Below are 12,733 nucleotides of genomic sequence, written 5' to 3' on the forward strand. Positions count from 1 at the left end.
ATGACAACAGCAGCACTGTTACTTCTTGTCCCATTAAGAAGATTATATATCGGCAATAGGAAAATGAGCTAGAAGTAAATACTCAGGCCTTTTCAGAATGCATCTGAGTGGTACTGTTGTAGAACCGGTTAGCTTGAATATCAGGGCTTATGCACTGGCACAGGAGTCTTAGCTATCTGTGGCCTATTTTTGATACTTTCTTTTTTTCTGTACCTTATCACTTGGATTGACTGATCATTCAGCAATTTATTTTAAATTAACAGGAAAAAGAAACTGAATGGTCCAGTATGGAACTTAAATATTCTTTAATGAATGCCAATATTGACCAAAGGAGTCTGTTTCTTTTCTTTTGTGCTTGTCTCTTTATTTCGTGTTCAATATCTTTCATGTTTCTGTTTTATTCTTTAAAAATTTTGCATTCTGCTTTCACTGTTTTTGCAGTTCTTTAATCATGTTGCACTGATGGGTTTCATTTCCAAATTACTCCCTGGGTTTTATATATGAAAAATAAATGTTTAAGAATATACCTGAGAAGTGTGATAAAGCAGTAAATTTTTACTAGACAGATGTCATAGCAAAGTGAATATCCAGAGCTCACTCAATGCATTTGGGAAATAATTGCTAAGTTTTATTGCCTGTAAACAGAGCTCTTTGTTGTCTGAACAAGTGTCTCCACACAGGCTTGGTTATATGGATTTGATTGTAATGTGACTACAGTTGGAGAAGATGTGACTTCTACATTTTATTTTGGAGACTCACAAGCACAATGGCTACTAAATTTAAACCAGCAGGACTAAGGAAGGAAAGTTAATCCTTCCTCTCTTCCCACATCAGTGCCCTCTATATTTATCTCTGGAAGAGGAGGCAAATTGTTTTTTGGGGTTTTGTTTTGGTTTAGGTTTTTTTTTGTTGTTTTTTTTTTGTTGTTGTTGTAGATTTGGGTTTTTTGTGAGCAAATACTGTAAATTATTACTCTGCAGATTTGTTGTGTGAGTCATATGTTACTTGCTGATTTACAAGGAATGAGAGAGTAAATGGTTACAAATCTTGGATAATTTTACCTGTCATACACAGTCAAAACATCATGAACTGTAAACAAGTGATATTTGTCAATGTAAGTTCATATTCATATTAGTTTTTCTTGCAAGGGAGAGGAAGTGAGGGAGTGGCTGGTTCCTGAATGGACCCACAGTTCGTGGGGATGATTCCCAAAAAGCAGCATGAAAGGAGCATGTCTCAGTTGCTTGGAGGAAAAGAGAATTTAAAAATCTACACCTCCATTTACTTTTGATTTTGAAGTTTCCTATTGCTTACTGCTAGCATAATTAAACTACTTATGTTTTATAGCTTAAATAAACCAGATGCTAATTTAAACATACTTTTTCTAGTCATATAAATAAGGGACTTAAGAGCTGCCAGTTCCCATGTGCGATCTTTGCTTTGTCTGTCTAGGCTTTTTGTATGGGGATTGGTGCCAGTACTTTGCTGCCACTGTTAAAGTAAAAACTATAATTACATTGTCAAAATAATATTTATAGTATTTTCAGGGAATAATTGTGGGAGTGTGATGAATATATTATACTCATCAAACATTTATGTAAACATAAGCATGAGTTTTTTATTTGAGTTATTGGTGTTGTTTTTGGCCTTTGTGTTTTTCCAATCTGTAAAAATAATATTAGGATTTTGATGGTCTTTGTAGTATTTGTAGAGTGTATGCCCTAACAATCAGTTGATACTCTGTCTGGTAGAAGTAAACTGCTATTTGCACTTGTATTGGGATTTTGGTTTCATGTTTCCATAGCTTAAGAAAATCCTGTGTTTTTCTGAGTTTTGCTATCCCCTAATTATTATAGCTCAGAGCATTTTACTACTTTACCAAACAGGAAAGTTTTAAGTAATTGATTTGTTCTTCTGGTACCATTTGGGGTCATTTGGGGTTTTTTGTTCCTTTGTGTTTAGCTCGTTAGGTTTTTTAATTTAAAAAAAAAAAAGTGAAAGTGAGTCTGAGTGCTTTTCAGAGGTTACTGGGAGCATCTCCCAGAAACATCTATGCTAGGAAGCAAGTGACAGGTTTTCTAACAATAGACATTTGCCCCTTTGCTAGTTAATGGTACAGAGAGGACTTAGGCATTCTTGCCCCTGGATGATGCCAAGTTACCAGGTGTTAAAATACTTCAATCCTGCCCTATACTGTGATTTTAACTTTACAACTGCTCTGTCTGTGCTGTGTTTTGGCAGATATTGCCACAGCTTTTTAATGAACAATCTATCTTCGTAACATTTATAGCAAGGATTACAGCCATGCAAGCTTCACCCTTCCTAAGTATGTCAACCTGATGCCACCTTCTGTGGATGAGAAGGTTCTTTAAGTCCTCATAGTTTGGTCCAAAATTCATTGAAAGCTGTGGAAAGATTCTGAATTTGGTGGGCTCTGTTCCAAGTCTTTGTACTTTGGCCTTTTTCAGAAACTGCAAAACAGGGAGCCAGCTTTTACACCTCTTTCAGCTGCCCAGAGAAGGAGAAGAGCCAAGCCTGGACTAAGAGGAGTCAAACCGATGAATTTACAAACACTGAATTCTCTTTAGCTCTCGTGTGCGTAGTGTTGCCCCTGTCTGCAGTGGTGAACTCTTGCCCCATGTACTGAGACTCCCATACTTTGAGTTTTGTATGGTGCATACAGGCACAACTAACTCTGCTGTTGCTGTTCTGCTGGAGGGGTTGGTTTCTTTTGTAACTGTGCCCTGCATAGGTAGTACCGTAAATGTTATTCATGTAATACAGCAGTAGCTGTCATTTTGAGTAAATGCTAGTGTTGACTGTTGTTTGCAGCCTGACACATCTGTGTTTGCACACATGGCTTGGCTGTGACTTCTGGTATTAATATGGAAACATGACACATGCCTTTATTTATTTTTCTCATTTCATAACATCTGGAGTGGAATGAGGTTTGGGGAAATCAAGTTCAGATTGATTGTAGAAAGGCAACTTTAGGATGGAAGATGCTATTTAAATGCCACATATTCTTATGTCAACTGGGGGGAAAAAAGAGGAGGGGTGTAGTAGTGAGGCTTCCAACTTAACAATAAAAGCTTGAGAATGGCCTGCATCATCATCACTACTAAACCCTTGATATCACAGGAAAATGTAGGATCTTGTGTCCCCATACAGTAAGCTCTGGCTTTCTCTGTTTACCCTTTCTTAGGGCTATGGAAGACTGTTACACTCCCCTCTTATTTAAAAACCTTTTCCTAATTGTGGTCAAAATGTCCTACTAAGTTAGAATCCAGTGTTTCTTGATAGTGTTTTTTCCTACCTTGAGCTTTATTCCCTAATTGAGTCCGATTGCTTCTGCAGTGACTGACTGATTTAAGCTGTGCTGAGCCGAATGACTTGATTAGCCATGAACTGTGATTGTAAAAGTGTATTACTGCAGCGGCTTGTTGAGGTACAGTTTGAACTAGAGACCAGATCCTGACTAGTGCAGTTCATCTGTCTGATGCTGTTGACATGGATGGCACTGGAAGCAGTCTTTGGAATAGTGACAAAACAGCTGGTGCTTTCCAATGGTTCGATGTTTGTTGCACTGACGATCAAAGTTGTCCTTTCCGTAATACTGACAGGAAAAAAAGAATTGATTGCTCTACTGGGAGTCAGAGGCAGTGACTGTCTCAGAGTCAATGTAAATTTTTCTGCTCCTTCTAGGACAGAGGCTAACATGAGTTAATGTCCTTAAGTTGTAACAATTAGTAGATCAATGGGTTGCCTTATAGGGTTCCCTTTTCTAGTTGCTGATACTGCTCTTAGGCATTGTGTATAGCTGGTTTTTGTTTGGTTTTTTGTTTTGCTTTTTTCTTGCTCCTACAGCTTGGAGGCTTTCTGGTACAGCCTGCCAAGATGTTGCTGATTTATGACACATGCATAATGGTTTTATAATGTGGACTGATAGCCAGTTGGAGCACAAAGGAAATGGGAGTTTGCTGATGTCTATTTAATTAGAATGGTTTCTGGTTACTTTGGTTGAGACTTGAAATAAACAGTAATGCCTATATTTCTGTGGACCTTTAAATACAGTGTTCTGTAAGCCCTTTCCTTCCTTCCTTGCTCTTGACTGTCCCCTACCCTACCAGCAAATACTGTCAACAAGATTCATAATGAGGCAGTTTTCTAGTCTATGTAAATATATGTGAATCAGAACTTGAAGAATTATCTGTACATCTAAGGTGATTGCCATTGATTGACTATAAGGGTGTGTGTAGGGAGGAGTAAATTATTTTCTATTATGAACGGAAAAGTTGTTGCCGGTCTTTTTCTTTGGATATAAAGGCTGTGATGCTCTTACCCTACTCTGACGTTGTCTGCTGAATCAGCAGCTGCACAGGGCAGCTCTGGTGTGAGCAGGGCCATTGTAATTTTGATCATCTTACCTCACAGCAGCTGCTCAGTGGCTGCTTCTAGCTTCCCTTGACATCAAAGGCAAGAAGAGGATCCAGTCTTTACCTCATAACCTGCTGCTAGACTTTGGCCAGGAAAGGGCAGGGATCAATTGGGTTTGACAGTTATTTACTGTCTGTAATAGATCCTGTGGTTACTGGCAATGATGGGCATAATGCAGGTCACATGCTTCTTCCCTGTCTTATGACTGTGATGGAGGAGAAGGATGGGAAGAGATAAAAGATAAATAATTGTAAAGATTACCCCAAGTTGTTACGGGATATGACCAGATCTAGATTGGGTTTGTTTTCCCCAGCAGGGTCATCAGGATCCTAAAATCAAGGTGGGCAGAATGGAGCAAACACGCCTTTTAATGCAGAGAGCTTCCTAAAGACAGAACATCCTACATTTAAAGCAGGGAGAAGAAGCTTAGCTGTTTTCATGTGTACCAAGATGAAATGCCCCTACTAAAGAGTCTTCCATGGTGGCCCAAGAGTGTTATAGTTCTTCCTCCAGGGAAAGTAGAGTTGGAAGGGAATGGAAAGGAACTAGAGAATAATGCGAGGTGTCTCCTTGTCTTCAGGTAAACTGTTGCCTGTTTGGATCGAAATCTGAGTATTCGTATTTATAATTACGTAAAAACTCACCATGGCATTCTTCCAGTCTTTTGAGTATCATTGCCATGACACAAATTCCAGACTCTTCAGTTACATGAGCATTGTCCTAATGGAAAGGGAGGGGGCTATCTGTAACTGTGGCTTTCCAGACACAAGCTGCAAGGCTCTTTTTCCATTCTGCAGTATCCTTTTTGCTTGCAGGTTTGGACTGGAAGAGAAATGCCTTGTGCCTGTCCTTCAGTTTTCAGTGGGAATTCCAGGGAATATTGCCAGTGTAGAAAGGCAAATTTAGAAGGTTTATACCAGGAGACATCAAGGTGTTTCTCTTTCTTCCATCCTCCGAACATATATGTCACCTGTGATGTGGAACATCATGTGTGACCATAACAAGGTAATAAGAAGAGGCAAGCTTTTTGGATATAAAAAAATAAAGAAAGATAAATGGTAATGTCCCAAAACACAGACGTTAAAACTGTTGCTGTGTATTAATGTGGATATCCAAATAAAAATACTAAACAAGTTTACTTGTTGTTCTCTGTCTATTTCAAAAGGACCATGATCCATTATTAGCCAGATATGGAATATAAATGGTCCAAGGGAGGTGGGGGGAAAGTCTGATATCCCTTCCACAGGCTTACAGAAAAAGATCATTTAACTTTTCTAGGGGAAAAATATAAGCACTTCAGTGGAAATTTTGGTTTAAATGAAACAACATCCACTGTATGCCATCAAAAATAATTGGAGAAATTTGCTCATAATCTTGGTTAGTATTTTACATGTGAACAATTTTTTTTTTTTTAGACCTGTACAAAAGGTATCATGTAGTAGCGTGTCATATGGTTAGATACCACGAATAACACATAGTGGGTGGCCAGTCCTTTTTGTTGTTTTTCTTGGTTTCCTGGCATGGTTTAAGTCCAGGTTAAGACTCCCCAGTACTTCAAACTTGCTGATTTTGCTCAAGCAGGGTCTTTAAAGAGACATTGTCTTTAGATTTAGGCTCAACTTTTAGGTTGATTCAAGAAAAAGATTTTACATCCTAACGCATGCAGGAAGCTTATAAATGCAGTTTCTGAGTCTGCAAGCACTTACACGTGTTTTACTTCACATAGGAGAGTAATCTCAGGCATGTGTTTTTGCTACTTGCAGGGATATAACAAAAGTCCTATTTATTATGCCTTTAGACTTTAATAGATAATTTATTAAAGAAATGAACACACTTATGATGTTTATGATAAAATGATGCAATTAAAATACCAGAAGATAAAGAGAATAGTTCTGTTACTGTATTTAATAAGCATTGCTAATGCTGTATGAATTGGAATCAGTATGAAACTGGCTTCCTGTCAGGCGGTGGGCTGTCAAACTGACTCTTTTCCCAGTAAATGCACAAATAAATTTTTTGGAATCTACCATTATGAGACCTTATTAGAACTTCATTTGCATCAGAGGCTAATTTGAGTGGTCTTGTGGTTTCTTCCAGCCCCCTTCTAATTCACTTGTAACTCCACATTTTTGATAGCATGGGGATTTTTTTTTCTTTTTGTGTCAAGTTCTCCTTTTTAGTAAGAACAAAGTGTTGACATTATGCCTAGAAGTTTATCTTCCAGAACAGAGTGGTTGTCTAGTCACTGCACGTAATGTTCAGTTAATATTAGAGTTGGCATTTCTGAAGGGAAAGAAAAAGAAATTAAGAGTGTTACTTTCTTTTGGAGGTGGAGGAGATGAGGAGAGGGAACAAAAACTTATTAAACACAACATTCTTGGTATTCCACAGATGGTAAAAATGGGTTACTGGTCTGCACTGCAGCAAGTGCAGTATGATCAAGGCAGAAATATAATCAGTAGCTAGACGTTCATTTTATTTACTGAAATAAAATACTAAGCACTATTTAAATAACTTTAAATGACAGAGCCCATGTATATATTGTACATTTGAGTAGTCTAGACAGACTGTTTTCCAAGGAAAATACCTTTTTCATCAGTATTTGTGGTATGATTCATGGTGGTGAAGAGACAAATAACTTTTTATGACTGGAAGTTGCTTTAACTTGCAGCCACAAGGAAACAAGTCAATGACCGGATGATAGTGGTGGAAACTAACATTTTGTAGTAATAGAGGTCTACACCTTATGCTGAGCTGAAGGTTTTATTTTTCCAGGAATGGCAATATATCACAAAACCTTCTGCCATTGTTTACCACCAACCAAAGTGGCCTGTGTAATGGCTCGCAGTCCACAACTTAGATTTGCAGAGCTCAGAGGTGACTTAAAAGGTCTACAGGCTGTCGGGAGGCTGTGATTTGGTCTAAGTAGTTGTAAGCCTATGGGCATGGCCCCAGTGCAGATGAGGCACACCAGCTCTATCTTTCATGCATAATTAATGGTTAGCAAAGCATTAGAGAGATGCAACTTTGCTAGCCTTATGTTTCCAGTCTGGCAAGTGATTTTGTACAGCTTCATACGTGCTTTGGTTTGATTTATTTTATATCTCTATGTAACTCCAGTAAAGGCCAGGGTTTGTACTTACACCTTTTTCTGTGCCGACAGTCCCAAATAAAAAGAAGGGAAATCTCTTCTTACGACTGTTGTAAGCCTCTGCAGCTGAGGTCAAGGCTTTTCAAAGTGATTAGTGAGCAAATTCCCAGGCTTCTGTTCTTGACTAGAGAAATAGTAATAGGAATTTGAAAGGTAAGTCTGATCAGCCACCAGAAAAAAAAACTCATGTTCTGTAAGGAAGATGTAAAAATGTGTATGAATATAAACTTTTAAATAATGTACACTACAGCAAAATAGGTTGCATAATAACATAATGGTTGTATGTAATAATCTTATCAGTAAAGATACTGAGAGGAGAAATTGCAGTTATCTTGTTGATAGAATCTTACCAGCAATAAACTCTTCTAAATTTAGTACTGCAACTTAATTTTTTTTTAAACTGTTATGACCTAACCATGTGGAGCAGAAGCAAACAATGTTTCATTTTTAAATCATAATGCTTAAAATCTTTGTCCTAAAAACTTCAAGGACTGAAGTTTTCATCAAACACACAATCCAATTCTGCAAATGACTCTGTGTGAAATGACTTCTTTATGAAGAGCATGATGCAAGGTCAGACCTGTGAAAGGTTCATGTGTGTCCTTCAGATCATCTGGGTAGTATTGCAATATAATTGTTAAATGCAAGGTGTGTGCTAGAGCTTGGTTTAGTTAGTATGTGATCATAAGAGACTGAAAGGAATAAGTGGAGCTGAGATCTCAAAGGTACTGAACTCTCTGAGTGCATTTAAGCCACCCTCGTGCAGAGTCATAAAGTAATATCAGCTGCTTCACCTTTGCATGTGTGGCATTGAGTGACTCTAAAAGTTCAGTTTACATTTAGACAAACATTTAGGTAGCAAAATTCATTAGGAGAAGAGTCAGTGTTTCGCCTTGAACACATTGTCCTGTAGTATAAAGAGGTTATTTTTCTAGAACCTAGAAAATTCTCAATAAAGCATTGCAGGCTGCTTGTGAAAGCAACATGTAACCTGAGCATTTGCATTTGCTAAAGAACATCCTGCTTTTATAGGAACCATTGAAATCTCAATGAGGGGAAACATTTCTTCAGCTCTAGGGTCCATCTGTGTATCAGAAGTTACATCTTAGTACATGTAATTTCACAGTGGTTGACCATTGGGTTAAAAATAGCCTTGTTGACCCCACACAGTGTAACATTTTTAAAATTAAAATTTAGCTGTGCTGATAGCTACAGAATTATTTGTTGAAGTCACTGCTTATAGACACCAGCAGCTAGGGGGTGGACTTAAGATGTTAAATAGATCAGTCCTATGGAAAAGTTACATATTTTTATAATTGTTCCGAGTAGTATTTCTCAAGTACTAGCTAACGCAGCTAGAAGGAGCAGCTAACAATTATTTTTAGCTTCATAAATATATGTAAGTTTTTGGGGAAAGTGAAATAGTCCTCTTGTCTTCTTTTTTACTTTCTTTTTTTTCCTTTCCCTTTTCAGAAAGCACATGGCTTATTGAATGGATGGCAAAATGGTTTCAGCTGGTAGACTGTGCAATGAAGTCAGTTTTAATCAGCTTCTAAATGTTCTCCTTGTTGCTGTAAGGACAATGAAATAGTTAGAGAGGAGAAAAGCAGTATCTGTAGTCTACAGATTTCTAAGCTTGGTTGAATCATATGTTGCAGCAATCAAGTCCAATAGAGGTAAAACGAAAAGAGAAACATGGAAATTGAATGGTAAGAAGAGAGTTCCATAGTTGGGAATGCAATAGTTCACTTTTATTCTAGCATTTGCATTTTTTTTAGCACATGCATACCCTGCTGTGAATTAACAGCTCTAGTTGGATTTTTCAGGGTTTCTTTTTTAAAGCACAAATACCAAAGTATAGATTTGCAGTGATCATATCAAAATTCACTGACACTTGTTGGCTTAGTGCTAGGCTAGTATGTTTTATATGGAATCATCTTACCTGACCTTGAGCACTTCTAATGATAGGACATCTTACCACCTCTCTGGGCAACCTGTTCCAGTGCCTCACCACCCTCATCTTAAAAATACCATCCTTATATCCAATCTAAACCTACCGTGTTTCAGTTTAAAACCATTGCTCCTTGTCCTGTCACTACAGGCCCTGGTAAAAAGTCTCCCTCTATTGTTTTTATAAGCCCTCTTTATATATTGAAAATCTGCAATATGATCTGCCCTGAGCCTTTTCTTCTCCAGATTGAGCAACCCAAGCTCTCTCAGCCTTTTTTCATAGAAGAGGTGTTCTACCCCTCTGATCATTTTCCTGGCCCTCCTCTGGACCTGCTCTAACAGATTCATGTCTTGCTTGTACTGAGGACCTCAGAGCTGGGCACAGTACCCCAGATGAGGTCTCACCGTGTAGGTCTGGCCAGCTTGTTGGTGAAGACCCTCTTGTCACATTTGGTCAGGTGAATCTCATCAACTCCCAGAAGACCCAGCTTCTCAAAGGTAAATCCACAATCATAGAAGCCAAAATAAGAGTATTCATGCTCCAGTACATAAACCATATTTAGCGTATCAGAAACCATATTTAGCATATGTCATTGACATGGCATCACACTAAGTACTCTGAAATGAGCTATATCGTTTTGTAATATGAATTACATTTTTTTTAATAGAGAAAAGGAGTTCAGGCACTGCTGCAGCAGTGCAGCAGCTGCATTGTAGTTGTGACAGAGCACACGAGCTGATTGGACATACTGTGAGCATAGGTCCTGTTGTGTGTAATCCGTACTCTTGCTGTAGCTCAATTACCTTGGGTTTTTATAGAATCACATCTTTCTTTTGAATTGCTGAGATTTATCATGTGAAGTTACTTGCATGGGGAAATGTTGCATTATCAAGACATACTCTTTTTCTGCTTAGTTATGAATAGATGCAGTTGCTTTTGTATCACAGATTATCTGCTTAACCTTATATAATAATTTATATCCTCTAATTAAAAGAAAAATGTTAACAATTGCTGGTTAAAATACAAACTCTTAGAGATGCAACCTTTCTTCCATGGTACATCCACAGATTCGTGACCTTTTCCTGGATCAGTCTTGCTTGTTCAGGACATCGTGATTGAACAAGGACGGGGTTGGTTGCTTTCAAAAATATTAAGACTCCAGTGTGTGATTAATTAATGGAGATTAATTAAGTGTGTGATTGATTAATGGAGAACTTGTAGATATTTATTACTGTACTGCAAATGTGTTCAGAGCATTTCATCAGTGTTACAGTAAGAACAGCAACTTTTAGAAGATCTTTAACTTTTTTCCTAGTGTGTAGTATTTTTCTGACAACTTAGTCTCTAATGACCAAAGGGTGATTGATAGCTCAAAAGGGTCAAGCAAATTTCAGGTAAAGATTGGAGTATAACCAACCAAACTGATGTCTCTCTGAGAGATCTTTGTCATAATAAAGTACGTAAGGAGTTCACGACAAGAAATAATACTCTGTTACTAGAATTTACTGCCTTGTTAGTTTTTTCTAGGGAAGTATTTCCATAAAATGTCTGCTGGAAAAGTAGCGTGCCCATGCTTGCTGTCCTTCAGAAAAATTCTGACTCAGCTGGATGGGAACCAGATGGGTGGGAAAAGCAGAAGCATAATGATAGGTAGAAAATAATAAAAATTGCAGATGTGCAGGGAGAGAAAACAGAGATATTAAGAACTAAAGCATAAAGACGATGATTATTCAAAATGCTGTATGGAGGAGGAAGTCATATTTTGGGCTTAAAAAAACTATATATGGAAAAAAAGTTACTTTTCTCTAAGCCCAAGTGACCTTATTTTAGACTTGATTTCTTTTTCATTGCCAAGAGGAGATATGCCCAGACCTCCATAGAAAATCTGTCTGCCAGCTGGCACAGCACTTTTCAAAGAGACCTAATTTTATGTTTTTAGAACCTAGCAATATCGGCCACCTCCATCTGTAATAGACTGCTGTTTGTAGTATCTGTTAAACTGCATTTTAACATTTAACTTTCTTTGCCAACCTATTAATAAAGGCCAGGCTATTGAGAACTGTCAGTAATGCCAAAAAAAGTGTTTTAATTTTGTGAGGTCTGTGGGTTCTTACTTTTGTTTTTAATGAATTTACATCTTTTGGTGTGCTCTAAGATATTAACATGCATGATGAAATATCATCTTCCCATATTTTAAGTCTGTATTGAGGAGAGGCTGGAATAAGTCCTTTGTAATAGTAGAAATCTGCCATATTAAACTCTGTTAAAATTGGAGACAAAGTTACTTGGTTTTAAAAAGTACTGGCTTTAATTTTTCTGGAATAGAAATCAGAAAGTATTAAGTACATCATCATGTTATATAGTGATTTCTCCAGCTAAAAAGAATTTTATGTGGGTAGCGAGGGAGCTGATTCAGTTCTCTTGCTCTGTCTTGACCTGCTGCAACAAAACCAAACCTGCTGTCTCTGGCCAGCTTGGGGAGGCTGCCTGGGGAGCTCTCTTAGCAGGTAGAGCTGCTCTTGCAGAGCCCAGGTGATGGTAGGCAGCCTGTTTTTGTTAATTCAGTATGAGGAAGAAAGCCATCTCAGATCTGGAAGAGGGAAAATAGGCTACTGCCATGTGGCAACCACTGCTTCTGCATGGGTCTGCTTCAGTGTGTGCTACCTGTAGCTCCACGCTTTCATTTATTTCAGTCTGTCTTAACCCTTGATGGATTCAATTAGTTCTTGTAATCACTGGTAACCAATGTTTGATAGTCATGTAAGTCTAACTGAGAAGAAAAATTTGATTTGTTTAGGGTATAATTCTAGAATACTTTGTAAAACTATTTGCATTAGAAGACAAATTGCAAGTATTTCTGACTGGTAGTAGTGAAATACAGCACCCAAAGCTTAATTGAGATGGATTCTGCAGTGTATAGCTGTAATGTTTAAAAGTTTGTCATTTATATGAAATTTATTAGTGTTTCTTTGGATTCCTATTAATACATTTTCTGGTTCTTTTTTCAGCTCTTCGTTGTAGCCTCCAGTTTCTCGGAAACATTGCAGCAGGAAATGTAGAGTCCCAGAATAGCATTTGGAAATGTGCATTCCCAGATCTCTTCTTGTAAGCATGGATGCAGGGGTTTTTTAATAATGTAATTTCTGTGGTTTTATTCAAATCTTTTTGGTACATGATAGCACCATGAAGCTTTG

At 37.7% G+C, this 12,733-nt stretch overlaps 1 protein-coding gene across 1 annotated transcript in view; it reads left to right on the forward strand.

Annotated features, from left to right (window-relative positions):
• Positions 1–12,733, forward strand: part of ATXN10 (ataxin 10) — a 96,769-nt gene that overhangs the window by 11,701 nt on the left and 72,335 nt on the right. The window contains exon 3 of the mRNA XM_010192810.1: positions 12,548–12,644. Coding sequence (XP_010191112.1) covers positions 12,548–12,644 — 97 coding nt within the window. The remainder of the gene's footprint in view (positions 1–12,547; positions 12,645–12,733) is intronic.

The sequence above is a fragment of the Mesitornis unicolor genome, unplaced genomic scaffold (genome assembly GCF_000695765.1).
Source record: "Mesitornis unicolor isolate BGI_N332 unplaced genomic scaffold, ASM69576v1 scaffold7249, whole genome shotgun sequence".
Lineage (NCBI taxonomy): Eukaryota > Metazoa > Chordata > Aves > Mesitornithiformes > Mesitornithidae > Mesitornis > Mesitornis unicolor.